The sequence below is a fragment of the Larus michahellis genome, chromosome 24 (genome assembly GCF_964199755.1).
Source record: "Larus michahellis chromosome 24, bLarMic1.1, whole genome shotgun sequence".
In the NCBI taxonomy this organism is placed as follows: Eukaryota; Metazoa; Chordata; class Aves; order Charadriiformes; family Laridae; genus Larus; species Larus michahellis.
This window is the reverse complement of record NC_133919.1, coordinates 2111635-2135624: the sequence shown is the minus strand read 5'-3', so window position 1 is coordinate 2135624 and position 23990 is coordinate 2111635. Positions and strand designations below refer to the sequence as shown.

The window sequence follows — 23990 nt, the reverse complement described above, 5'->3', positions numbered from 1 at the left end:
TGGGAGCGCATGGGAAGCTACGGGATGCCGGGATGCCAGGATGCCGGGAGCATGGTGGGAGCCCGGGATGGCTGCCCGGCGCCAGGATTGCTGCGGGATCCTGGGATGGCTGAGGGACCCCGAGGTCAGCGCTTGACTCCGGGATCGATGGAGGACCCTGGGATGGCTGCGGGATCCTGGGATCGCTGCAGGACCCTGGCATCACTGCCCGACCCTGGGATTGCTGTGGGACCCCGGGATCGCTGTGGGACCCCGGGATTGCTGTGGGACCCTGGGATCGCTGCGGGACCCTGGGATCAGTGCGGGAGCCTGGGGGTCACTGCCCGACCCCGGGATTGCTGCCGGATCCTGGGATCGCTGTGGGATCCCGGCATCGCTGCTTGACCCCAGGACTGCTGCAGGACCCTGGGATCGCTGTGGGAACTGGGATCACTTCCTGACCCTGGGATCGCTGCAGGACCCTGGGATTGCTGTGGGACACTGGAATTGCTGCCCGACACTGGGATCGCTGCCGGACCCTGAGATCGCTGGAGAACCCTGGGATCACTATGGGACTCTGGGATCGCTGCGGGATCGCGGGATTGCTGTGGGACCCCAGGATCGCTGTGGGATGCCAGGATTGCTGCGGGACCCTGGGATCGCTGTGGGACCCCGGGATTGCTGTGGGACCCTGGGATCGCTGTGGGACCCTGGGATCGCTGTGGGACACCGGGATCGCTGTGGGACACCAGGATCCCTGCCCAACCCCGGGATCGCTGCAGGACCCTGGGATCCCTGCCTGACCCCAGGATCGCTGCGGGATCGCGGGATTGCTGTGGGACCCTGGGATCGCTGTGGGACCCCAGGATCGCTGTGGGACCCCAGGATTGCTGTGGGACCCCGGGATTGCTGTGGGACCCTGGGATCGCTGTGGGACCCTAGGATCGCTGTGGGACCCCGGGATTGCTGTGGGACCCTGGGATCGCTGTGGGACCCCAGGATCGCTGTGGGACCCCGGGATCGCTGTGGGACCCTGGGATCGCTGTGGGACCCCGGGATTGCTGTGGGACCCCAGGATCGCTGTGGGACCCTGGGATTGCTGTGGGACCCTGGGATCGCTGTGGGACACCGGGGTCGCTGTGGGACCCTGGGATTGCTGTGGGACCCTGGGATCGCTGTGGGACACCGGGGTCGCTGTGGGACACCGGGATCCCTGCCCAACCCCGGGATCGCTGCAGGACCCTGGGATCCCTGCCTGACCCCAGGATCGCTGCGGGATCCCGGGATTGCTGTGGGACCCTGGGATCGCCCTGGGACCCTGCGCACCCCGGGGTGTGCGGACCCGCATCCGTCCCGCCCGGACCCCGGCGGCTGCGGGACGCGGCAGCAGCAGGTACACGCGCTCGGGATGAAACGTCCCGGGTAAGCGGGAGCCTGGGGTGTCCTGGCAGGACTCTCCTGCCGAATCCTCCGGATTTGCCCAGGCCTAATTCATAAATCAGCAGGCGCGAGTAATTTCCCCAGGAGAGCGTTTAGACGGGAGATTGAATGAGTAATTTACTGGGAACATTAAGACGGCACCGGATAACTTATTTATGAGAACTTTTTGACAGATCTGCCGCTCAATAATTTACGCCGTGCAGCATTTAGTCGGGGTCACCAGTAAATAATTCACTTCTTATAAACTGGAGAAGGTTTTATGAGACGCTGAATTATCCTCTCGCCCCGCGTTCGGGGCCGTAAATAGGGAACCCACGATGTCCCGCTAACGGAGGTGTCCCCGGATGGGGATGTGCCGAGACCCGGCGCCGCGGCACGCTCGGCGCAGGGGTGTGTTTTGGTGCCGGGGGGGTGGTGGTGGGGGGGGTGCTGCCGGGCCCCCCGTCACGGGCTGCGGTGGCCTCTGGGAGGAAGGAGAGGCGTTGCCGCATTTTGGGGCAGCTGCTTGCGCAAGAGATGAGGAAACCGAGTTTTTCGCTTCGCAGCCTCGCGGAGCTTTATTGGGGCAGCCTGGGCTCTGCCCAGCTGGGGAAACTGAGGCACGGGGACCACCCCCCGCCCCCCCCCCCCCCCCCCAAATCCAGGCTCCTCCGTGGGGACGGTCCCTGAGGAGCGGCGATGCCGGGGAGGCTCACGCCTCACCGGCCTCACCCCGAGCATCCCCCCGGCTCGGTGGCTTTGCCCCTGGTCACGATGTGGACGGCGGCCACCAGCATCAAGAGCGGCCCGAGGACGGCGGCCACGAGATACCCCTTCACCACGCAGTAACGGTCCTGCATCCGGCACGTCCCCGGCCCCCCACCTTCGCCCTGCGGCATGGCATCTCCAGCACCGGGCTCTGTCTCTCCCCAGGGTCCCGCCATGCTCCCGCTGTCTCCTCCGCTGTCACCGGTCCCGGCCGAGCCACCCGTGGGCACGGGGCACGGCGTGAGCCACGGGGCCACGGTTATTTGGGGGACAAAGGGACCAGTCCCCACCTTGGGGGGGTGTGTGTCCGGGTGCCCCCGAGGCCGTGCGGAGGAAAGAGGAAGGGGAATTTCTCCCATCCTGGGCTCCTCCGCACGGTTCAAGGTGGGGACGCCATGGGACGGGTGGGCTCGGGGAGCTCATGCGGTGGTAGCCCCCACCCCGCCACGGGGACATGCCGACGCCGCTCCCCTCCTCCCTCCATCCTTGGACTCACCACGAACCCGCAAGAAGTAGGAGAAGGTCTTCGGGTTGGTGGGGTGGGAGAAGGTGTCCACCCCCGCCTTGTGCCTCCCGCTGTCCCCCAGTTTGAGGGGGCTGATCTCCAGCCGCAGGTTGGTGGGGTGGAGGAGCAGCTGGCCACGCAAGCCGGGCAGGTAGTCCATGGCGAACAGCTTCTTCCTGGGCTTGGCCTCGGCCGTGTGGGTCCCTCGGGACCTCCAGGTGACCCGGGTGATGTCCCCGGCGTCGGAATGCAGGGCCGGGAAGGAGAGGGAATGTCCCTTCAGCCCCGTCAGCACCCCCACGCCGCAGCCGAGACGGGGACCTGCAAGGCCACGAGACACTTGTGGGGGCGACCGCAGCAGTGGCGCGGTCTCTATCTCCACCCCCCACCCCCCCCCAAAAAAGGCACCCTGAAGCATCCCTAGGGCACCCTGAAGCATCCCTAGGGATGCAGCCAGCATGCTCCAGGCATCCCAGCCCTGCCCGTGGCAAACTGCCCCCCCCCAGCCCCGTGAGCATCCTCACCCCCCGCCGCTGCCACCAGAGAATGGTGGCCCACCCCCTCCGGCCACGTCCCCTCCTCGCGTGGGGCTGAGCCGATGCTCTGGTCCCCCTGACCCATGGGGGGCTGAGCCCCAGAGGGGCAGGAAAGCCCCCCCCGGGAGGGCAAGCGGCGAGGGATTGCACAAGGCCGCGGGAAGGAGCTGGGGGGCCGGTGGGGGCGAGGGAAGCGGTAACTTGGCGGGTGGGACGGGCTTTGCGGAGGAAGCGGTGGCCGCTGGGCTTCGCCAGGACGTGCCAGGGCCCGATTCTGCCCCGGGGGGGGGGGCGGGGGCAGGAGGGGAAGGGGCAGCTCCCATTTCACCAGTACCTTGTGGGGAGGACGGATAACTCAGGGGGGGCGACGGCACCGGCGGCAGAAGGGACGCGGGGGTTTAAGATGCTGCTCGCGGGGTGCGACCGGCCAGGGGACACGTAATCCCTTACGCATCCCGGTTTTTACCCCGTGGGAGCCAAGCTGGGAACAGGGACACGGGGGGCTGCCCCCCAGCAGAGGGGAATTTTAGCAGGGGCTGGGGGTGTGTGTGGGGGGGGCTCAGGCGCTGCGTGAGATGCGGAAACTCGCTTTTCTCCCCCCTGCACGACCCGTCCCCCCTCCCCGTCCCGCCCAAAAGCGATCGTTTCCTCGCGGTTATCGCTTCCCTCGGTGATCTGGGACCAGTGCAGGGAGCCAGAGCTCAAACTGGGATGGGGATGGGGGGGCTCGGGGACGGGGGGGCTCGGGGACCCCAGCCAAGGCCAGACCTGGCCCCCCCCAGGGACAAGCCCGGCTGCCACCGAGCGCGGTCGCCTGCTGCCACCTTTGGGCAGAGCCACGCTCCAGCTCGGGAGAGCGTTTTGGGTGGAAAAACCCGCGGATTTTTCCCTCCTTCCGTGGTTTAGAAGGTGGGACGCAGCGGGGATGGGCGGCCCATTAAAAGAGAAAAGCATTTTCGCCTGGACGCGTTCCTGCGCGACCTGCTCTGGGTGACCCTGCTGTGGCGGGGGGTTGGAGGAGATGATCTCCAGAGGGCCCCGCCAACCCCCCGGTTCTAGGATTTAAAAAAGCTGCCTGTCTGAGAAGGATCGGGGGGACACACGACAGTGGGGGTCCCCCCCGGGGGACATCCGTGGGAAAGCCTGGCGCTGGGTGGCCTCCCGCATCCCGCTCCCGTCCTACGGCATCCTCTGCCCCGCGCCGCGTTCCCCGACACCCGAGGGATGCCGGAGCCGGGAAAACAGCCCCGCGTCCCCACAGCCATCGCAGCGCCACATGAGCATCCCCGCCTGCGCCGAAATCTGCCACCCCCAACCCCAAAAAACCCCTCCGCCGCCCTCCTCGCCTGCGCATCTCAGGGGCCAAATTTAGCTGGAAAGGGGGAATGAGAAACGGCGGATGATGCGCTGAATGAAAACACCCTCTGCAATGCGGTGCCTCGAGGATGCAGCGGCTTGCCTTCCTCCTCAACGCCCTCCGTCAAACGTGGCGAACGTTCCCCCCTTTCATTCCCTTCCCCTTTTTTCCCACCCTCCCCCCCCCTCCTTCTTGCGCTCCCCGGGAAAAGCTTCTCCAGCCCGGGAAGGTCGCCTTGATGTAAATTGTTCCCTCCATGTCGAAGGGAGCCGCAGACAAAAGCTCTAATTAATCGGCTCAGCCCCGGAGCGGAGGTTTTCAACCTTGCACAAACGCTGCTTTTCCCTTTGTAGCCTCAATTAGTTTTTTTTTTTCTTTTTTGCTCCTCCGCCTGCGAGGGGGAGGATTCCGTGGGAGCCAGCGTGTCCCACTGGGGAGCGTGCCGGGAGGGAAAGCCAGCGGAGCTCCTCCAGCCCGCTCCGTCCTCGTGGGGTCAGGCCGTGCCTCAGTTTCCCCGACCGGTGGGGGTTGAAGCCTTGAGGTCGCTGCCGGGAGACGGAGCAGGGACCCCATCACCTTGTGCATCCACTCTGGCAGTTTTTGGGCTTGCAGGAAACCCTCTGCGGCTACCGGAGAGGCTGAGCCGATCCCTTTCCGCTCCCCCCATCCCGCCACCTTTTTCCGAGGCACTTTTACTGGGAATCCGCCCCTTTCCCACCCATTTGCCCGGTTCCTGGCCGAACTCGGGCTGGCTGTTCCGCAGCCCCCCTGGTCCCCAGCTCATCCTGCGCATCCCACATTTCCCAGCCACGGATTCCATTCCCCGGCACTGGAGCCGGGGGACGGCTGGGGGCCGCCGGGGAGGCAATGAGCTTATCGTAAGGGGATTAGCGAGGCGGATCGGAGGGCAGAAGCAGACGGCGGGGCGATGGGATTAGGGGCTGCCGGCCCCGCGGCCTCTTGCTCTCTTCCAGCGCCACCGCGGCCGGCTGCGACCCACGGGATGCGGCTGTGGGGCAGGGGACAGCGTGGCACGGGGGCCTCAGTGGGGCCGGTGCTGGGCTCAGACCCCCCTGGTGTGGCAGGAAAAGCCGAGAGCGGGGCGGGACGGGGGTAAAACCACCCTCGGGACCAGCTCGTTAATACCTTCCAGCGATTTAACGAGGCAGCATGTGCGGGTCGGGGCTAGATAAGGGACAGACAAACTGCTGTGGCCCCCAGATAAGGCGATGCTCCTTCCACACGGCGCCGCATCCACGGTTTCTCTAAAATTCCGGAGTGAAGAGATTTAGGAGAGGGAATAAGCCCCCGGGCTGCTTCCTTAAAGGATGGAGGGGAGAGTTAAGGCAGGGCGGGGGGTGATGCTCCTCAGTCCCCGCATCCCGATCCCCGTTGGGACGGCTCCATCCCGGAGCTGGGGGTCTGGCAGGGCGCGGGGTAGGGGAGCGTGTCCCTTTTTGCTCAAAATAACCCCCCCGGGGGGGGCTCTTCTGGGGCAGGGGAAGCTTTGCCCTGGGCTGTTGGAGGGGAGCCCCATCTTTTGGGGTGAAAACCAGCGCAGCCCATTCGATCTCCTCCTCAGAAGAGCCCAGAACTTGTTCAAAAATGTGAAATACGAACTGCTGGGGTGGGGGGGGAGAAGTTGATTTTTTTCTTTAATCCACGCTCACCGTGGATAAAAATTGGGGAATTTTGAGGCCTGAACCGATGCGCGGAAAGGGGTGGGGGCCGGCGGCTGCTTTGCGGGGTCCCCACCTTGAGTGGGGGGGTCCTACCTGGCACCCGAATTGCTGGGAGCACCACGGGGGGGGGCACCCTGCTGCCGGACGAGGAAGTGCGTGACGGCCACGGCGGCGCCCAGGCTGCCCAGCACCAGCAGACAGAGCATCCCCTTCACGCTGCAGTAGGACCACGAAACGCCTGCGAATAGAGAGAGACGCTGGGGACAGCCGGGGGGGGCACAATATCCCCCTCCTACAACCCCCCCGAGGGCACTGAAACCGGGTTGCCCACGCTGTGGGACTGATCCTGCCATGTCCCCAGCGCTTCGCAGCCACGTGGCACCTCGCCCGCCCCGCGGCTGCGTCTCCCGCTTATGGATTTAAGTCCCAAGCCTAATTTTGGAGCCGGAGGGGCGAAAATTACAGCCTCCCCCCCAAAAAAAAAAAATAAATGTCACTTTATCCACAAACCTGGGCCCGTGGCATGGCGGCAGGCTGCTGCCAGGTCGGCGCTGGCCGTGCCCCAGCTCGCCGGGTTGCTGGCGTTGCAGCGGCAGACGGTGGCATCGGCGTCCCCAAGGACCTGCAGGTGCAGCCGGGGCTGGTGCTCCAGGGCTCCCAGGGGATCCCCGGAGCAGGACCAGCTGTAGGAGACGTTGGCGTTGGCGCCGGGCACGGTGCAGAGCAGGGAGAGGTTGCAGCGGTTCTGCTCCCGCTGCAGGATGCGCGTCTCCAGGCGCGGCTGGGGGACAGGCTCTGCGGGGACAGGGGCGGTGAGAAGGGACGGGGGGGACGGGGACCCGGCTACTCACCCCACACCCAGCTACTCACCCCACACCCACACGCGGGAGCACAGGACAGTAAGAGCTCCTGCTGCATCCTCAAATTCTGCCCGGTAGACCCCGCTGTCTGCCGTACTGACCCGGCTGATCCGCAGGGACAGGCTCTCCCGCTGGAAAAGGACTCTCCCAGAAAAAGGGCTATCCGCCAATTCGGCATCTTTATCCTTCTCAGCCTTTAGGATCCATTGCTTGAGTCCCGTATCCAGTCTCACTCTCCATAGGACCCTTACCCACCCCCACGGGGGTTTCTCCGGCAGCAGCCGCAGCTCTCCGCCGGCAGACACGGCTTGTTCCCGACACTCTGGGGAACCTAAAGCGGAGAGGGGTGAGCGAGGGACCGCAGCCCCGGGAGATGCTCCATGGTCGGGGCCACTGGAGCCCCCCCACGGCTCAGACCCACAGCGCCCAGCGCGGCCCCTCCTGCCCCCCACGGACGAGCTCCACCTGGTTCCCCAGCCCCAGCTCAGGGGTTCCCTTCTCTCTGCACCGCCCCTGGACGGCTGTGGGGCTGCCCACACGCTGCCAACGCTCACGCAACGTCCTCTGCCCTGCCCAGAGCAGGGATGGTCGCTGAGCATAGAGCCATGGAATGGGTTGGCTTGGAGGGGACATTGGAGACCATCCCGTTCCTGGGCAGGGACACCTCCCACCAGCCCAGGTGGCTCCAAGCTCCGTCCAACCTGGCCCTGAACCCCTCCAGGGATGGGGCAGCCACAGCTTCTCTGGGCAACCTGGGCCAGGGGCTCACCCCCCCTCCCAGTGGTGGCTGATGGTCCCATCTGTTGCACAAGGAGGGGACCTTAAAGAAAGGGGTGAGCGAGCGACCGCAGCCCCACGAGATGCTCCATGGCTGGGGCGGTGGCACCGCCACCACAGGGGTGTCCCACACCCAGCCCGGCCCCGCTCTGTCCATCCCCGGAGATCTGGGTTTTGAAACCTCCGGCAGCGCATCCCTTCAGCCCTCCCTTGGTTCCCCCCCCCAGCCCGGGGCGGCCGAGCACAGTTTGGGAACGTGTTTTCAGTTCCTCTTTCCCATCCTCCGCCCCCACTCACCGCCCGCTGGTGAGAAAGAGACACCCCCGACAATGGCCGTGGGCGATATTTTCTCCCGGTATATTTGTTACCTAAGGCCCATAATAAGGGTATCCCATTTTCCAAAGACAGGGAAGCTCTGACAAAGCTCCCCCTCCCCGCCCTCCCCTGCGCCTCCTACTGCAAGTCAAATCCTCAGGAGCAGAGAATTTTTTCCTAGATCCTTTAAAAAATGGACACTTTTTCCCGACAATTCCTTCTAAACAGCCCCATTTCCGTGATAACCCGGCGCGCTGAGGCTTCCTGATGCTCCGAAAGGGCCTTTTGCTTTCAGCTTCGGTTTGTGTGGGGGGGGTTGGTTTGTTTTTTTTTTTTTTCACAACCGACAAGCTGAGAGACGGCTCTTCCCCCCGCGACAAGCCGTTTTCTCGCTGGTTCGCATGAGAAAAGAAAACCCAAACCCGACCCGCAGCCAAGCGCTGGCCCCGGGTGTGGTGTGAAAAGCCTTTTCCCGAGGAACTCGCCAGGAACTCGCCAGCCCCACGCCAACGCCTGGTGCAGAGACCGGCCGCAACTCATTGCATCTCCCACGGCAGAACGTCCCCCCCGCCATGCTTACCGTGGGCTCGGCAGAGGAAGAAGAGGGAGATGAGGAGGAGGAGGAGGGCGACGTGCTCCATGGCTGTCCCAGGGAAAGGTGGGAATTGGGGTGAGAGATCAGCCCCGGCTCTGCGTCCGCCACCCGCCCCACATTCCCTGGGAGCCCCCCCCCCGGGCTGGGCTGCGCCGCTGCCCACGACGCGTGGGGCAACTTTCCTCCCCGATGGGCAGAATCCTGCTGCTGGGGGCCGTCCCTGGCCTGCGGTCGGGGCGCAGGACACGTCTGTACGCTACGGACCGCCGCTGTGCAGCGCCCGGCACGACTTCTCCTGAAGCCAGCAGCAAAGGGAAAGCAAAAGCCCCCCCACAAAAAACCAGACCCTCCTCCCAACCCGGGTAATTAAAATTAACTTCCTCGCAGGTTTGCAGCCACCCAGCCCCACAGCCGAACGCGGCAGCGCTTCCATCCCCGCCGCGCTCTGCCCCACGGGGATGCGGGGTACCCCGGCATCCCCCCAGACGTGCACCCCGGTGGGGGCTTGGGCTGTGTGTGTGTGGGGGGGACGACAGCGGGGGCGGCAGCATGGAGGAGACCGCGCAGGGGCGGAGGGTGCGAAGGAACCGCGGGCGGGAGAGGAAGTTGCTGCTGGACACAGCCGCCGGCTCCGAGGGGTTTCGCACCTCTCCGGCTGCGGGGAGCTCGCTCCGGTGCCACCGGAGATGCTGCGCCACTGGCGTCCCCGGCGCCCGCTGGCACCGCTGGCGATGCCCGTCCTGGTGCTGCTGGCCGCAGCCGGTGGCCGAGGTGAGATGGGGACGGGGTGCCGGGCTTGTTGGGAGGATGGAGGTTGGCTTGGTCCCACGGCACAGAGGGGAGGCTGGTGGGGGGCGACCCCGGCGCTGGCAGCGCCCGCAGGCAGGGCAGGAGGGATGCTGCCGCCTTCCCGGGTGCTGGGTGCCGGGGAAAGGCTGGGGCGAAGGCACCCACCGGCTCTCGGACCGGGGAGGGCTTGCGGGGTGACGGGCTCGGCGTCCCCGGGGGGATGGAGTGGGGCTGGGTGGGGTGGTTTTTTTGGCTTTTCTTCAGGATTCTGCATCCGGCGGTGGCCAGGGCAGGTAGAGGCGGAACGGTTCTCCCGCGGTGCCGGTTCCCCTCTGCGGGCAGCGGCACTGCCTGGGGCACACAGGGCTCGGCCAGAAGAAGTCACTTCCCTGCCAGAGCGGTGCCCGTGCCCCCTCCCTGCGTCCAGAAACGCGGCTTCTCAAGGCCAGGTCTCTCCGCCGAACAAACGCGGCGCCTTTCCCCCATGATTTCAGCGGAGCTGGTGGGGGCTGAAGGTCTTCACCCTAAAAACCAGCGACTTCTGCAGGAGGGGGACAGAGAAACGTCCGCATCCAGGGGCCAGCTTGGTGCCCGGAGCATCTCCCGGCTGCATCTCTGCGTCCCCCATCGTGCCACCCTTCCTGGCTCCCGGGGAGACACGTCGAGCATCACCTCCACCTTCCCTCTCCCGCCACCCTAAGATGTGTCTCCCAGCCCCATTGCCCACCCCGATGGTGCAGGGCTTGGGGGGGGAGCACGGGTTGCTCGGGGGTGTCACTTCCTTGAAGCATCAGAGGCTGCAGCGACGCAGGGGCTCAGCTGAGCTGCAAAACCTCCCCGCAGGAGCCGGCGTGGTTAACCTGCCATGCGCTGCGCTGCGTCGGGCCGGTCCCCGCGCTCGGGCCGGCTGCAGGCGGGGGGGTTACGATCGCACCTCCGGGCTGCAGGGTGTATTTTCGCATCATTTCACACCCCCCCCACCCCAACACCGTCTCTGCACACCCACTGCCCCAACACCTGCTCCTGGAGCCCAGGATGGGGGGGGATTAGAGGCACCCTCGTGTTTTTCTTGTGGCAGTAGGTGCCTCCTAAGGAATAGTCCCTGTTTCTCGCAGGTTGGTGAGTGCCTGGGGGGGTGGGAAGGGCCCCCTTTGCCGTGAGCTGCAGGTCCCAGGTGTGAGCCATTAGGGGTGGGAACGGATAAATAGCCCCTGCTCCTCACCCTGCTCCTTCCCGGCCCACAGGGAGGGTGTTTCTGCCTTTGCTTGCTCCGGCCTCGTATTCCTTGGCATGGGGATGTCGCCTCGGGGTCTGGTGAGGGCATCCTCACGTAAAGCCAAGGTTCAAGTTGGGCCTGCTTGAGGATCCCCTGGCCATGCCGTGAAATAGCCAAGCCTGGGGGCGTCCGTAGGTGTTTGGACCAGTTTTACGGAGCCGGAGCCCCACTGGGGGCTGTGGGATGAGTGGGCTAAACTGAGCTCCCGGAGGCTGGCGTTTGCCTCGGTGGCAAGTGCTCGCCTTGATGTGCAAAGCCGGGCTTTGCAAGACGGGCGGTTGCGTGGGGCTGTGCAAAGTCCACCCCCAGCGCTGCCCCGACCACACGCAGCCCTGAGGAAGCCGTGAGGTTGTTGCATGCTCGGCCCCGGCAGCCGCAGAGGTTCGTTTCTTTTAGGGGCTTTTTTTTATCTTGCCTCTGCCAGAGCCCTCGACATCCGGGGCCGTGCTGAAAAGAGGGAGGCACACACACAAACTCATGAAAAATGGGTCCAGGGGGCAAAATTCCTGCTGGTTCCTGGGCTGGGTGGGCGAGGGAAGAGCTGGGGCACAAATGTGCAACCAGATGGGACCATCAGCCACCACTGGGAGGGGGGGTGAGCCCCTGGCCCAGGTTGCCCAGAGAAGCTGTGGCTGCCCCATCCCTGGAGGGGTTCAAGGCCAGGTTGGATGGGGCTTGGGGCAGCCTGGGCTGGTGGGAGGTGTCCCTGCCCAGGAACGGGATGGTCTCCAAGGTCCCCTCCAAGCCAACCCATTCCATGGCTCTATGCTCAGCGACCATCCCTGCTCTGGGCAGGGCAGAGGACGTTGCGTGAGCGTTGGCAGCGTGTGGGCAGCCCCACAGCCGTCCAGGGGCGGTGCAGAGAGAAGGGAACCCCCGAGCTGGGGCTGGGGAACCAGGTGGAGCTCGTCCGTGGGGGGCAGGAGGGGCCGCGCTGGGCACTGTGGGTCTGAGCTGTGGGGGAGCTCCAGTGGCCCCGACCATGGAGCATCTCCCAGGGCTGCGGTCCCTCGCTCACCCCTCTCCGCTTTAGGCTCCCCGGAGTGTCGGGAACAAGCCGTGTCTGCCGGTGGAGAGCTGCGGCTGCTGCCAGAGAAACCCCTGCAGGGGTGGATAAAGGTCGTATGGAGAGTGAGACTGGATACGGGACTCAAGCAATGGATCCTAAAGGCTGAGAAGGATAAAGATGCCGAATTGGCGGATGGCCCTTTTTCTGGGAGAGCCCTTTTCCAGTGGGAGAGCCTGTCCCTGCGGATCAGCCGGGTCAGTACGGCAGACAGTGGGGTCTACCGAGCAGAATTTGAGGATGCAGCAGGAGCTCTTACTGTCCTGAGCTTCCGCGTGTGGGTGTGGGGTGAGTAGTCGGGTGTGGGGTGAGTAGCCGGGTCCCCGTCCCCCCCTGTCCCTTCTCACCGCCCCTGTCCCTGCAGAGCCCATCCCCCAGCCGCGCCTGGAGACGCGCGTCCTGCAGCGGGAGCAGAACCGCTGCAACCTCTCCCTGCTCTGCACCGTGCCCGGCGCCGACGCCAACGTCTCCTACAGCTGGTCCTGCTCCGGGGATCCCCTGGGAGCCCTGGAGCACCAGCCCCGGCTGCACCTGCAGGTCCTTGGGGACACCAAAGCCACCGTCTGCCGCTGCAACGCCAGCAACCCAGTGAGCTGGGGCACGGCCAGTGCCGACCTGGCAGCAGCCTGCCGCCACACCGCCCCAGGTAATTTGCCCTCAGCTCCATAAAAGCAGGATTTATTGGGTTTGAAAGCCCCACCTCTTCCAGTCTCCTCTCTTGGGGCCCTTCCCGGGCCGGTGAAACTGCGGAGGACGTCGCGGTGATGCCAAAACGTGCCCCGCGGGGAAGGGAAGCGTGAGAGCCGAGCGGGGCGATGGAACTCGGGCTGCCATGGAGACCGTGTTCTGCAATGGCTCCTGATGTCCAAGGTCTCCCCTTTTCCCTTCCTTCCTCCCCAGGGCTCTTCGACATTGTCCCATGGTGGGCAGTGGCCGTGTCCCTGCTGCTGGCGCTGCTCATCTCCGTCGCCATCGCTGTCACCTGCTACAGGTGGAGGAAGCGAAGAGAGGACGGTCTGGCAGGTTTGTCCCCGGGGCTGGGGCGGTAGCTCTTGGGACGGGGTTTGGCTGCGCGACCCTGCCCTCCTCTTCGCTGCTGTCATGCTCCTGACACTCTCCGTGCTGGCCCTGGGCTTTCCCTCCTGGGGCTGATGCGGGACAAGCCACGGGCGCTGTCACCCCCCTGCCGGGCGCTGCCGGGGGCATGACGTCTGTGCCCATCCCTGTTGATGCCGAGTGGTCCAGCTTGATTTGCTAAACGGAGCATCCCAAGCATTGGTACCCGAACCTGGGGGCTTCCTCCCATGGGGTCTAGAGGGCTCTTTGGGTTCGGATATTCATTTTATTTGGAGCTGGAGCACCCAACCCGGGGGTCAGCAAAGTCAAACCTCCCAGTTGCCAAGGGACCTCTTTCTCCCTCTGCTTTGCTTTGCTTGAGGGTTGAACCCCCCCCAGGTCTTGGGGGTCCAACGTATCAGCCGTCTTTCACTGGCCCTTCAAGCTCCCCTAGGAGACGTTGAGCCGAGTATGACCGTCTACGAGGAGGTGGGCAAAGCCCAAACCGGCCAAGGCCCTGTGAGTGCTGGGGTGTCCCTGGGTGTCCCCTCCCTGCACTGCCTGGAGGGACAGGACTCCTGGAAATGTCTGGTTTGCGTCCTTTAACCGGCCTGGGGTTGCTTTCAGCCCCGGAATGAGACCAGTGAGGCCGCTGTGGGAGGAAACACCATCTACGCCGTCATCACCAAAGCACAGGTACGGTCAGTCCCATGCCGGCGGTGGGGGGCCGGAGCTGCCCCACGGGCTGGGCTGTGCAGCCCCCGGGCTGGATGCATCCATGGCAGCTTCCAAGACCACCCTTTTTGCCCCAAATTTGAGGGGTTTATTTGCACATCTCGGCACAAGAAGGACACGGAGCTGTTGGAGCGGGGCCGGAGGAGGCCCCGGAGATGCTGGGAGGGCTGGAGCCCCTCTGCTGTGGGGACAGGCTGAGAGAGCTGGGGGGGTTCAGCCTGGAGAAGAGAAGGCTCCGGGGGGACCTTGGAGCCCCTTCCAGGCCCTCAAGGGGCTCTGGGAAAGCTGGGGAGGGACCCTGGAGTAGGGAGGGGAGCCATGGGACGAGGGGGAAGGGTTTTCCACTGGAAGAGGGGAGATTTAGATTGGATATTGGGAAGGAATTCTTGGCTGTGAGGGGGGTGAGCCCCTGGCGCAGGTTGCCCAGAGAAGCTGTGGCTGCCCCATCCCTGGAGGGGTTCAAGGCCAGGTTGGACGGGGCTTGGGGCAGCCTGGGCTGGTGGGAGGTGTCCCTGCCCAGGGCAGGGCAGGGGATGAGATGGTCTTTAAGGTTTCTTCCCACCCAAATCATTCTATGACTCTTTTTTCCCCTGGCAGGGACCCAGCCGCTCTCCGGAGCCCGAAAGCAGCACCATCTACTCCCTGATTCAGCCCAGCAGGAAGGTGAGGTTGCCCCGCTGTGAACATGGCCCCTTGGTTCATCAAACAGGTGCTGGGTTCGCCGTCCCGCTCCCATGATGTCTAACGGCAGGTTCTCGCTCTGCTCCACAGTCTCCTTCTCTCAAGAAGAAGCGGCTGGACCCAGCTTTGGTTTCCACGGCCTACGTAGAGGTAACAGGCACCGGACTGGTGAGAAGATGAGCCCAGGGTGTCTCCAAAACTCACCAGCTTTTTTGGTGTGTTGACCCTCACCCATTTCCTTGCAGGCTACGGGGGGTTCTAGACACTGGCGCCCCCCATTGCAGACCTCCGCACCGGCTCCTGTTGACCACCACCTCTCCTAGCGCCCTGGCCACCACAGCAAGAGCTGTCCTGGTTTCGGCTGGGATGGAGTTAATTTTCCTTTAGTGGCTGCTGCGTCTCAGATTTGGTATGAAAGGAATGTCGGTAATGCGTACTGGTTTAGTTGTTGCTGGGTGATGTTTATATTAGGCAAGGACTTTTTTCAGCTTCCCAGAGAAGCTGGGAAGGAGCAGAGATGGGACAAGTTGGCCAAGGGAATGTTCCACACCGTAGATGTCATGGTCAGTGTAGAAATGGGGGTTGGCTCGGGGAAAGGGATCCGCAATCGCTGCTGGGGATGAGCCAGGCAACCAGCCCCCAGGTGGTGAGAGCGCCTTGTGTTGTACTGCTTTATTTAGTATATTCTTTTACCATTATTATTATTATTGTCGTTATTTTCCTTTTCCGTTATTGTTCTATTAAACCATCTTTATCTCAACCCATGAGTTTGGTGGTTTTTTTTTTCCCCCCCGTTCTCCTCCTTTTCTCCCTCTTCTCCCTGCCCTTCTGGGGCGGAGGGGGAGAATTGAGTGAGCGGCTGCGTGGTCCCGGTTTCCAGCTGGGGTTAAAACCACGACGGAGCCTCTTCTCCTGGAGCACCCAGAGACCTCCAGCACCCACCAGGACCACCCCCCCCCCCCCACCCGGCAAACCCAGGGGTTCGTTTGGGATGGAAACGGTCAGACATGGGTTTCCGCAAGGACGCGAACACTCATTGCGCCTCGGAAGCTTCCCTGCGAGGGAAGGAAGGAAAGACTCGGTGATGGAAACCCATCTTCAGAGGAGACGGATGGGGAATTGCACGTGGATCCTGGGGGAAGGGGATAGGTGTGATGTGTGTGTGCTTAGTGCCAGCATGTGATCTGGGGGGGGTTTTCACACCTTGACAGGTTCGATGCACCTCGGGGAATTTATTTTTAGGTGCTAATATAAGCTGAACTGCACGAGGCAATTGTGGTGCTGGTTTAATTAGCTTAATTGGCTATTTATAGCCTGAGATGTACCTTGGGCACAGGGAGGGAGCGGGAATTGCCTTGTTTGTGGCTTGGGAACTTCTGAAGCGAAGGGGGTCTCACACCGAGATGCGCTTGGCAAAGTTTCAGGTAGGGGAGAGGTGGCCACGGGCATCGGCTTCGGGCAGGGCTGAGTGCTCCAGGGTGACCCGAGACCGGAGATGCCACCAAGTCCCTTCCCAGGAGTGGCCCTGGGGGAAGGAGGTGGAGACAGAAGAGGCTCCAGCTTCAAAGATCTTCCCCCACAGCAAGATCAAGGTCTTTTCTTTGGGATGAAAATGAAAGGTGGCACTTCTGATGGCAGCGTGGGGAGCGGCGGCGGCTCTGCAGCCCTCCCCTCCCGCCCCAGTCCCCGGATCAAAATGCTGCTCCCTATGAGACGAGCGTTAATTGGGCTCATTAACCGGGAGCTGCGCTGGGAGCCTGGCATGGGGAGGGAGGGGGTGTCCGGCTGCTGGGAGGAGGGAATTTAGGGGGCTGGGCTGGCACGGATCGGGGCTCAGGCACAATGTGCCCCGGAGCCGGGCTGGTTTGTGCCACCCTGAGCCCCATCCTCTGCTTTCCATGACGTGCAGGTGGGAGTCGAGGGCTTCTTGCACCGTAATGGCGTCGGCGTTGGTCATCGAGTAGAATCATAAGATTGAAAGGTTGGAAGAGACCTTTAATATCGTTGAGTCCAACTGTTAACCCAGCACTGCCAAGTTACCACTAAACCATGGGATGGTTTGGGTGGGAAGGGACCTAAAAGATCATCTTGTTCCAACCCCCCTGCCCTGGGCAGGGACACCTCCCACCAGCCCAGGTTGCCCCAAGCCCCGTCCAACCTGGCCTTGAACCCCTCCAGGGATGGGGCAGCCACAGCTTCTCTGGGCAACCTGGGCCAGGGGCTCACCCCCCTCACAGCCAAGAATTCCTTCCTCACATCTCATCTCAATCTCCCCTCTTCCAGTGGAAAACCCTTCCCCCTCGTCCCATGGCTCCCCTCCCTGCTCCAGAGTCCCTCCCCAGCTTTCCTGGAGCTCCTTGAGGGCCTGGAAGGGGCTCCAATGTCTCCCCGGAGCCTTCTCTTCTCCAGGCTGACCAGCCCGGCTGGAGCTCTGTGGGTGCGGTGCTCAGGGCCACGCTTTAGTGGTGGCCTTTGTAGCATCATGGAACAGTCTGGGTTGGGAGAGACCTTTCAGATCATCGAGTCCAACCCTTAACCCAGCCCTGCCCAAACCCCCACTACCCCACGGCCCTCAGCACCGCGTCTGCCCGGCTTTTAAATCCCTCCAGGGATGGTGACACCCCACTTCCCTGGGCAACCTGTCCCAATGTTTGACAGCCTTTTCGGGGAAGAAATTTTTGCCAATGTCCATCCTAAACCTCCCCTGGCGCAACTTGAGGCTGTTTCCTCTTGTCCTATCACCTGTTCCTTGGGAGAAGAGACCGACCCCCCCCCCCCCCTCCTCGCTACAACCTTGCAGGTGACAATGGAGAGCTGGTGGCCCGTGGCCGGCTGAATTCCGTGGGAAAAGTTCAGGTAGGATGGAGGGGATGGAAATCCTTTGGTGCAGACGCTGGGGATAGTCCCTGCTGGGCTGTGGCAGCTGCCAGGGAGTGGGGGCTACAGCGGGAGCCGCATCTCAGCCCCTTCGCAGCCCAAAACGCCGGGTCCCGACAGACAGAAGCGTCTGAAGGCGACAGCGTGGAGCCTGGGGCTGCCGCATCCATCAGCGCGTCGACTCCCGCCAAAGCCGCGCTCCATCACGGCGCCGTAATTTATGCTAATGACCTGCTTTTGCATATGGGAGATGATAATTTGCAGCGCTGGCTGCGAGTGCTGAGGCAGCGCTTTTGCTCCCTGCCGGGGAAGTTTTGTTTTTCCCACCTCCGTTGGGCACGGGGACCGGCCGGCGGGTGCTCGGCACCGCGGTGCCACCGGATGGGTGCCAGGGATCCGGCCGCAGCACCACGGCATGGCTCGTGTGGTAATCGTCCTGTGCTGACATCCGATCTCCCACCGCCCCCGATGGACGGGGACGGCTCAGGGCTGCAATTAAACTGGGTCAGGGCTCAGCGGGTGCCGCCGTCGCCCTTTGTCGCCCTTTGTTCGCGGCCGGGCTCAGCCCCAGGGGTCCTCGCTCTCCCCCACCCCCGGCATCCCGAACAAAGCTCCTGAAATGTCGTCTTTCAGGAAGGAATCCGGGCCATAATTAAAATCTGTCGTTTGAAGCATCTGCCCTGGTCTGAGGGCAGCACGATGGGGCTGCAGCACGTGCTCTTCCATCAGCGAGGCGTCCCTACCGTCTCCTTCCCACCGCAAAGTGGGGACACGGGGACACCCCGAAAGCTTGTGCTGGTGGTGTCTGCTCGAGCTGGAGCTGCTCGATGGATGGGGCTATGGAGATGTTCAGGGGAGTGGAGCATCTCTCTGCTGGGAAACGGCCGAGAGCCCTGGGGCTGTTCAGCCTGCAGAAGACCGAGAGGGGATCTCATCAATGCTCATCAAGAGCTAAAGGTGGGGTGTCAGGAGGACGGGGCCAGGCTCTTCTCAGTGGTGCCTGTGGACAGGACAAGGGGCAACGGGCACAAACTGGAACACGGGAAATTCCATCTGAACATGAGGGTGGCAGAGCCCTGGCACAGGCTGCCCAGAGAGGTGGTGGAGTCTCCTCCTCGGGAGAGATTCCAAACCCGCCTGGATGTGACCCTGGGTGACCTGCGCTGGGTGACCCTGCTCTGGCAGGGAGGGTGGGACGAGATGATCTCCAGAGGTCCCTTCTGACCCCCACCAGCCTGCGACAGCACATCTCGGGGCCAGACCTTGTCGAGGACACAGACATGGGTTTGCAGGGGGAGAAATGGGTCCCCCGTAGTTTGGTTCCAGCAGCTGTAAAGGCGAGACGTAACCCCTGGGATCTGCGTTTCAGGATGTTGGGATGACTCTGATGGCGGGGTCAGTGGCCCATGGGATGTGGTGTTCCCAGGGAGGCTCGGGCTGCCGCCTCTTTTGGTGGCCAACCATAGGGGTGACGTTGGTCTGGTGACATTTTTCGGTGGAGCCCGGAAAGGAAAGGGGAAACGGTGGGTTCATGAAGCTTCCTGTTCCTGCTGAGAGACCTCGCGGCCGCCCCGCCAGCCCCTTTCCTGCAGAGTCCCCCCCGGGTTTAGGCACGGCGGCAGGGGGCTGCAGGCTTGGGGGGGGTCCTTGGTGAGCAGCTGCCTGGCGAGGGGGACTTCCACCCCGGGGTTTGGGTGTGGAGGTGGAGACAAGATGGCGGGGAGGCTTACAGCAGTCGTCGTCTTCTTCCTCTTCATCACGCAAGGTACGGTGGTGGGTTCCCCTGGGGTGAGGGTGCTGGGTTGAGGGGAGATGGCGTTGGGGATGGTGGGGGAACCTTGGGGAGGTGCCTGTGGGTAAACCCCCCCCATCCCGCTGCTGTGCCTGAGGTGTGACCCACCGGCTCCCTTCCCGCGGGAGCCCCCGCCATCACCATCACCAGACCGGGGGCGAGGGGCTGGTCTGGGTGAGCCTGGAGGGGATGGAGGACCCCAAAAATGAAAGTAAAGGGGAAAAAAAAAGACTTCACTGGGGGATGTGGGTGGGGGGTGCTCGGGGTGGGGAGGCGGAAATCCTGCCACCAGCTACGGGGTTTGTCCCTGCTACACGCCTCCAGGGGCGAGAGAGGTCAAAGGCATTGGGAATTAATGAGGAAATGGGTTATTTGCATTATCAGAGAATGGTTGGGTTGGGAGGGATCTTGAAGATCACTCCGTTCCCCCCCCGCCCTGCCCTGGGCAGGGACACCTCCCACCAGCCCAGGCTGCTCCAAGCCCCGTCCAACCTGGCCTTGAACCCCTCCAGGGATGGGGCAGCCACAGCTTCTCTGGGCAACCTGGGCCAGGGGCTCACCCCCCTCACAGCCAAGAATTCCTTCCTCACATCTCATCTCAATCTCCCCTCTTCCAGTGGAAAACCCTTCCCCCTCGTCCCATGGCTCCCCTCCCTGCTCCAGAGTCCCTCCCCAGCTTTCCTGGAGCCCCTTGAGGGCCTGGAAGAGGCTCCAAGGTCTCCCCGGAGCCTTCTCTTCTCCAGGCTGAACCCCACAGCTCTCCCCCCAATTTTCCACATATCTGGGAGGAATCGAGGTCCCAAAGTGGGGACGAGCCCCGGGGAGGGGTGGGTTGTGTCCGACTGGCCAAGCAGCACCGGTCTCCGCTTTCTCTCCAGCCTGCGCACGCCATGGTCCGTTGGAGGTGGTGGGAGTTGTTCATGGGGCGGCGTATCTCAGCCCCAGCCTGCAAGACGGATACCCCCAAATCCACTGGCGGCGCAACAACACTCTGAAAATCGCCAGCTATGAGAATGGGCAGGAGGTCCAGTACCCCAGCACCACCTACAAGGGACGCCTCAAGCTCTTCCTCAACTACACCCTCAAGATCAGCCACCTGCAGAAAAGTGACAGCAGCGTGTACCAGGTCTACCTGGAGGACAAGAATGGCAAGGAGCACATTGAAAGCATCCTCCTGAAGGTTTACGGTGAGCCGGGAGGACGGGAAGGGTGGTCCCAGCGCCCCGCGGTGGGGACGGGGAGACTCTGACACCCCCCTGCCTCTTGCAGATCCGGTCCCGAAGCCCACTGTGAAGGCCAAAGTGATCAGGGATGAGCCGGCACTGTGCAAAGTCACCCTGGAGTGCTCGGTGGGGCTTGAAGGGGTGACCTACGAGTGGATCCCCCCCAGGAAGCTCCTGCTGAATGGTTCGGGTGGCTCTGAGCAGCTCGTGTCCTTCAACCCCTCAACAGAAACCTACATCTGCAAAGTCAGCAACCCCGTCTCCTCCAACTACGCCTCGCTGACCTACAAGCACCCCTGCTCCTGGATAGGTATCACCCCCCACCGCCACGGTGCTCACAGGAGATGGCAAAACTCAGGTGGGGTGGGCTGCGAGGGTGGCCTTGGCTTTGGAGGGTGCCCAGAGCAGCGGTGGTGGCCCTGAGGACAGCGGGTCCCTGCAAGGCTGGAGGTGGCCCATGGGTCAGGAGCGGTGGGTCGCACTGTGGGCTGGTGGGTGGCAGGAGCCCACCTGGGGAGGGGGGCCCCTGCCAGGGCAGCCCACAGCCCTCCCCACGCACTGAGTCTCCTCTGCCCCCAGGTGAGTCCTCAGCTGCTGCATCCCGCACTGTCACCAGTGTGCTGGTGGCACTGGGACACCTCCTCCTCCTCCTCCTCCTCCTCGTTCTGGCTTGAGGACGCTCTGCAGTTGACATCTCTCCTCGTCTCATCACCCCCTGCTGCAGGACCAGTGCCTGGATGAGGGCCCCAAACTGGCTGGATGAAGAAAGGTGTGGTTGCTCAAAGGACCCGTCACAACCAGTGTCCTTCACACCAGCACCCACTGTCTTGTCCACCGCCACCTGCTTCCCACCAGCCCAGTCCCTGGCCCCTGCCTTCAGAGTGGCTCCGTGCCTCAGTTTCCCTCCTCACCTTTTCTGCTTGGCTTTAATCAGAGGTCACGTTCTCCAGATCTGGGCAAAACGGTCATGAAGTTTGTTGCAATGGTGTTTTGAGAAGCCCAGCATTTTAAATTTCTAAATTAATCGTTATCTACTTGGAAATCCTCCCCTCCCCGGCCCTCGGGTCTGTGGGGAGACCCAGTCTGAGCCTTTCCTGGGGCTCCCCGTGGGTCTGGGGGGTCCTCGGCCATCGCCTGCTGGCGGTGATGCCCTCTATGGCTCTGATGAGCAGTGCGGGACATTGCACGACGTGTTTAGCCTGAAACCAGTTACACCAGCACGGGTGCAACCGGGTGCTGCCCAGCCTGCAGGTCAGAGCTAGCACGGCACCTTTGGCTTTCTCTGCAGGGGGGAGTTTTGCAGGGAGAGAACGGTCTCTTCCTTCAGAATTGTCGATGTTTACATTAAATTAATTTTAACCTCAAACCCCACGGTTTTAGGTGCCTGTTCTGCATTCTCCTCTGGGCTGGGGTCGGCCGCAGCGGGTGCTGGGGGACCGGTGGGGTGATGGAGGAAGCCACGCGTCCCCCCCAACACCCTCTCTGGGGACAAGAGCCCTTCCACAGTTGGCCCCCACAGGAGGAGCCAGCTCCGGGCGGCGGGACACGGGCCATTGGGGTGGGCGGAAGTGTCTTGCGTGGGATGGAAATGGTCCCTCAGCCTGCAGGGAGGGACGGGGACAAGTGTCAGGGCCACCGCAGCCCTAGGACGCTGCCAGCTCCAGCAAACCACCCTGAGAAAGGGGAGAACCGGGCTCTACCCTTTCTAAAACCCAAAAAGCATCACTTTCCAGAGCCATCTTTAAGCAAAGACCACCAAGGCCGGATTCGTCAGAGGGTCAACAGGGACCTGGCCAGCTCATTTCGAGATCAGTAACGAGCAGGAGTCATTCCGGCCTTGGGGGCTAATGAGTGGCTCGGGGTAATTCCTGCTGGGTGGCTGATGGTTTTAGCACCGATGGATATTTTTGCAGAGATTGAAAATATTTGCTTGGGTCTCGGTCCATTCCCGCGTGGAGGTTTGGGGCTCCTCCGCTTCTGACAAAACCCAGGACAAACACTGAGCACCACCATCATCATAAAACCTCCTGCCATGGATAAATACGGAGCCCGGGGCCGTGCCTCCGTCGCCTTTCCATCAGGGAGACTTCAGCCTGAGCTGATGGGGGAAGTAGAGGCATTTAGGATCATTATTTTCGGTTAAAGGTGGTTTTTCTGTGACTGCCTCTGTGTTTCCTGTGCCTCCGGGTCCTTCCTGGAAGGATTTTTTTTTTTTTTCTTGATGGTTTTGCTTGTTAAATCATTTTTCCCATCCCTCCTGGCCGGTGCCAGCCCAACCCTGGGTCACGCTGCTGCCGGAGTGTCCCACAGGTCATACTGGGGGTTTTGTGGCTTTCCTGGGCCAGTTTGTGGTCAGTGGTCTTCTCCATGCCGGCACATCTGTGGCAAGGGGAGGGCTGGGGACCGTCCTGCTGCCGTGATGGGGGGCTGAGCTGGTGGAGCCCATCCACTGGAGACCTTCCTTACCATTGGCTTTTGGGTGGCGTGGGATGGGCTGAGCTGGTGGAGCCCATCCACTGGAGACCTTCCTTCCTCACCACTGGTTTATGGGTGGCGTGGGATGGGCTGAGCTGGTGGAGCCCTTCCATTGGAGACCTTCCTTCCTCACCTCTGGTTTATGGGTGGGATGGGCTGAGTTGGTGGAGCCCATCCACTGGAGACCTTCCTTCCTCACCACTGGCTTTTGGGTGGAATTTGTGCCGGGGCAACTTGCCACTCTGCAAAACGCCCCAAGGTGATGGCTTCAACCCTCCATCATCTGCCCAAGACCTCGGTCCTGGAGCCTCCAGCAGGAACCACCGCCGTGTTCCAGCCAAGCCGAAGCTCCCGGTGGGGTGTGTGTGTGTGTGCACCAAGAAAAGGAGCCGGGTCCTTTCGCGTCCCACTCTCAGGAAAGAGGTGGAGTGACTTCAGATTCGTAAATTCCCAACAGCGCTAAGGTGAGATAAATCTCCAGGTCCATATCGAAACATTTATGAGCTTCCCAAAATGGTTAATATAGGTCTTAACGAGTCCACGATAATTGGTCAGGTATATAACAAGTTGAGGCGAGAGGTGAGGTATGCGTTGTGTTAATTAACAACAGGTATGCAACAACTTATGGCAAGAGGTACCTAAGGTCGTTACTTAACGACTCTAACCGTTAATTAACAATTCTAAGAGAAAAGAGAAACTGAGGGATGGAGAAAGGAAAAGACAGAGACAAAGAGATCACCGGTCCTGGTTCCAGTGTCTTTTTCAGGGAATCTTCCCAGGCGCGATCTTCTTCTTCCTTGGAAAAATCTTCCCAGGTGCGGTCTTCTTTCTTGGGAAGAATCTTCCAGTCCCCAGGCATGATCTTCTTTTGTTTCTTCTTTGTTCCCCCTCCAGGGGCACTTATTTTCCCCTTTTCTGTTTGCTGAATTAGCATGGTCCACCCCCCCTTGCCGAGGACAGCCTTGGCTCCGGTTTCTCCCTTCTCCCAGGTGACGTGGAGCACGATTTGGGTGGCGAGACGCGTGCCGCAGCCATACACGTCTAGCATGATCTCTACAATCTCCATCAGGGCGTGCGCTTTCCTATGCATTTCGCAGATAACGAAGCAAAGGCCGCTCATGGGCCACAATGGCCTCGAGAATTGAGAACTAGCGAGCTCACCACGCGAGTGGCAGAGCTCTCCTGTCTCCCCAAGACAGCTCTCCCACACTTTCAGGCGCCAGAAGC

General features: G+C 62.4%; 3 protein-coding genes across 8 annotated transcripts; 2 read left to right on the top strand and 1 right to left on the bottom strand.

The window, feature by feature from the left end:
• Nucleotides 1-6194: 6194 nt before the first annotated feature.
• Nucleotides 6195-9020, bottom strand: LOC141734728 (CD48 antigen-like). The gene is made up of 4 exons (XM_074566828.1): nt 8779-9020; nt 7117-7437; nt 6757-7041; nt 6195-6484 (listed from the first exon to the last, which is right to left on the bottom strand). The coding sequence occupies exons 1-4, from the start codon at nt 8837-8839 to the stop codon at nt 6336-6338; spliced, it is 816 nt and encodes a 271-aa protein (XP_074422929.1). The 5' UTR covers nt 8840-9020; the 3' UTR covers nt 6195-6335.
• LOC141734510 (natural killer cell receptor 2B4-like) lies at nt 8550-15150 on the top strand. 5 transcript variants are annotated; one of them, XM_074566357.1, is made up of 10 exons: nt 8550-8856; nt 9181-9564; nt 11892-12212; nt 12289-12570; nt 12825-12947; nt 13426-13499; nt 13608-13676; nt 14313-14378; nt 14487-14546; nt 14642-15150. In XM_074566357.1, the coding sequence occupies exons 1-10, from the start codon at nt 8808-8810 to the stop codon at nt 14717-14719; spliced, it is 1506 nt and encodes a 501-aa protein (XP_074422458.1). In that variant the 5' UTR covers nt 8550-8807; the 3' UTR covers nt 14720-15150. The 5 variants fall into 5 exon arrangements, with proteins under 5 accessions (XP_074422458.1, XP_074422457.1, XP_074422459.1 ...); XM_074566356.1 differs by having other exon boundaries at nt 14487-14564; XM_074566358.1 differs by having other exon boundaries at nt 8991-9564; nt 14487-14564.
• Nucleotides 15151-18757: 3607 nt separating this feature from the next.
• Nucleotides 18758-21651, top strand: LOC141734535 (CD48 antigen-like). Of its 2 annotated transcripts, none has more exons than XM_074566392.1 (4): nt 18758-19038; nt 19944-20252; nt 20335-20598; nt 20868-21651. In XM_074566392.1, exons 1-4 carry the CDS (start codon nt 18987-18989, stop codon nt 20960-20962), a joined length of 720 nt encoding a protein of 239 aa, XP_074422493.1. In that variant the 5' UTR covers nt 18758-18986; the 3' UTR covers nt 20963-21651. The 2 variants fall into 2 exon arrangements, with proteins under 2 accessions (XP_074422493.1, XP_074422492.1); XM_074566391.1 differs by having other exon boundaries at nt 20335-20646.
• The last annotated feature ends 2339 nt before the right edge of the window (nt 21652-23990 follow it).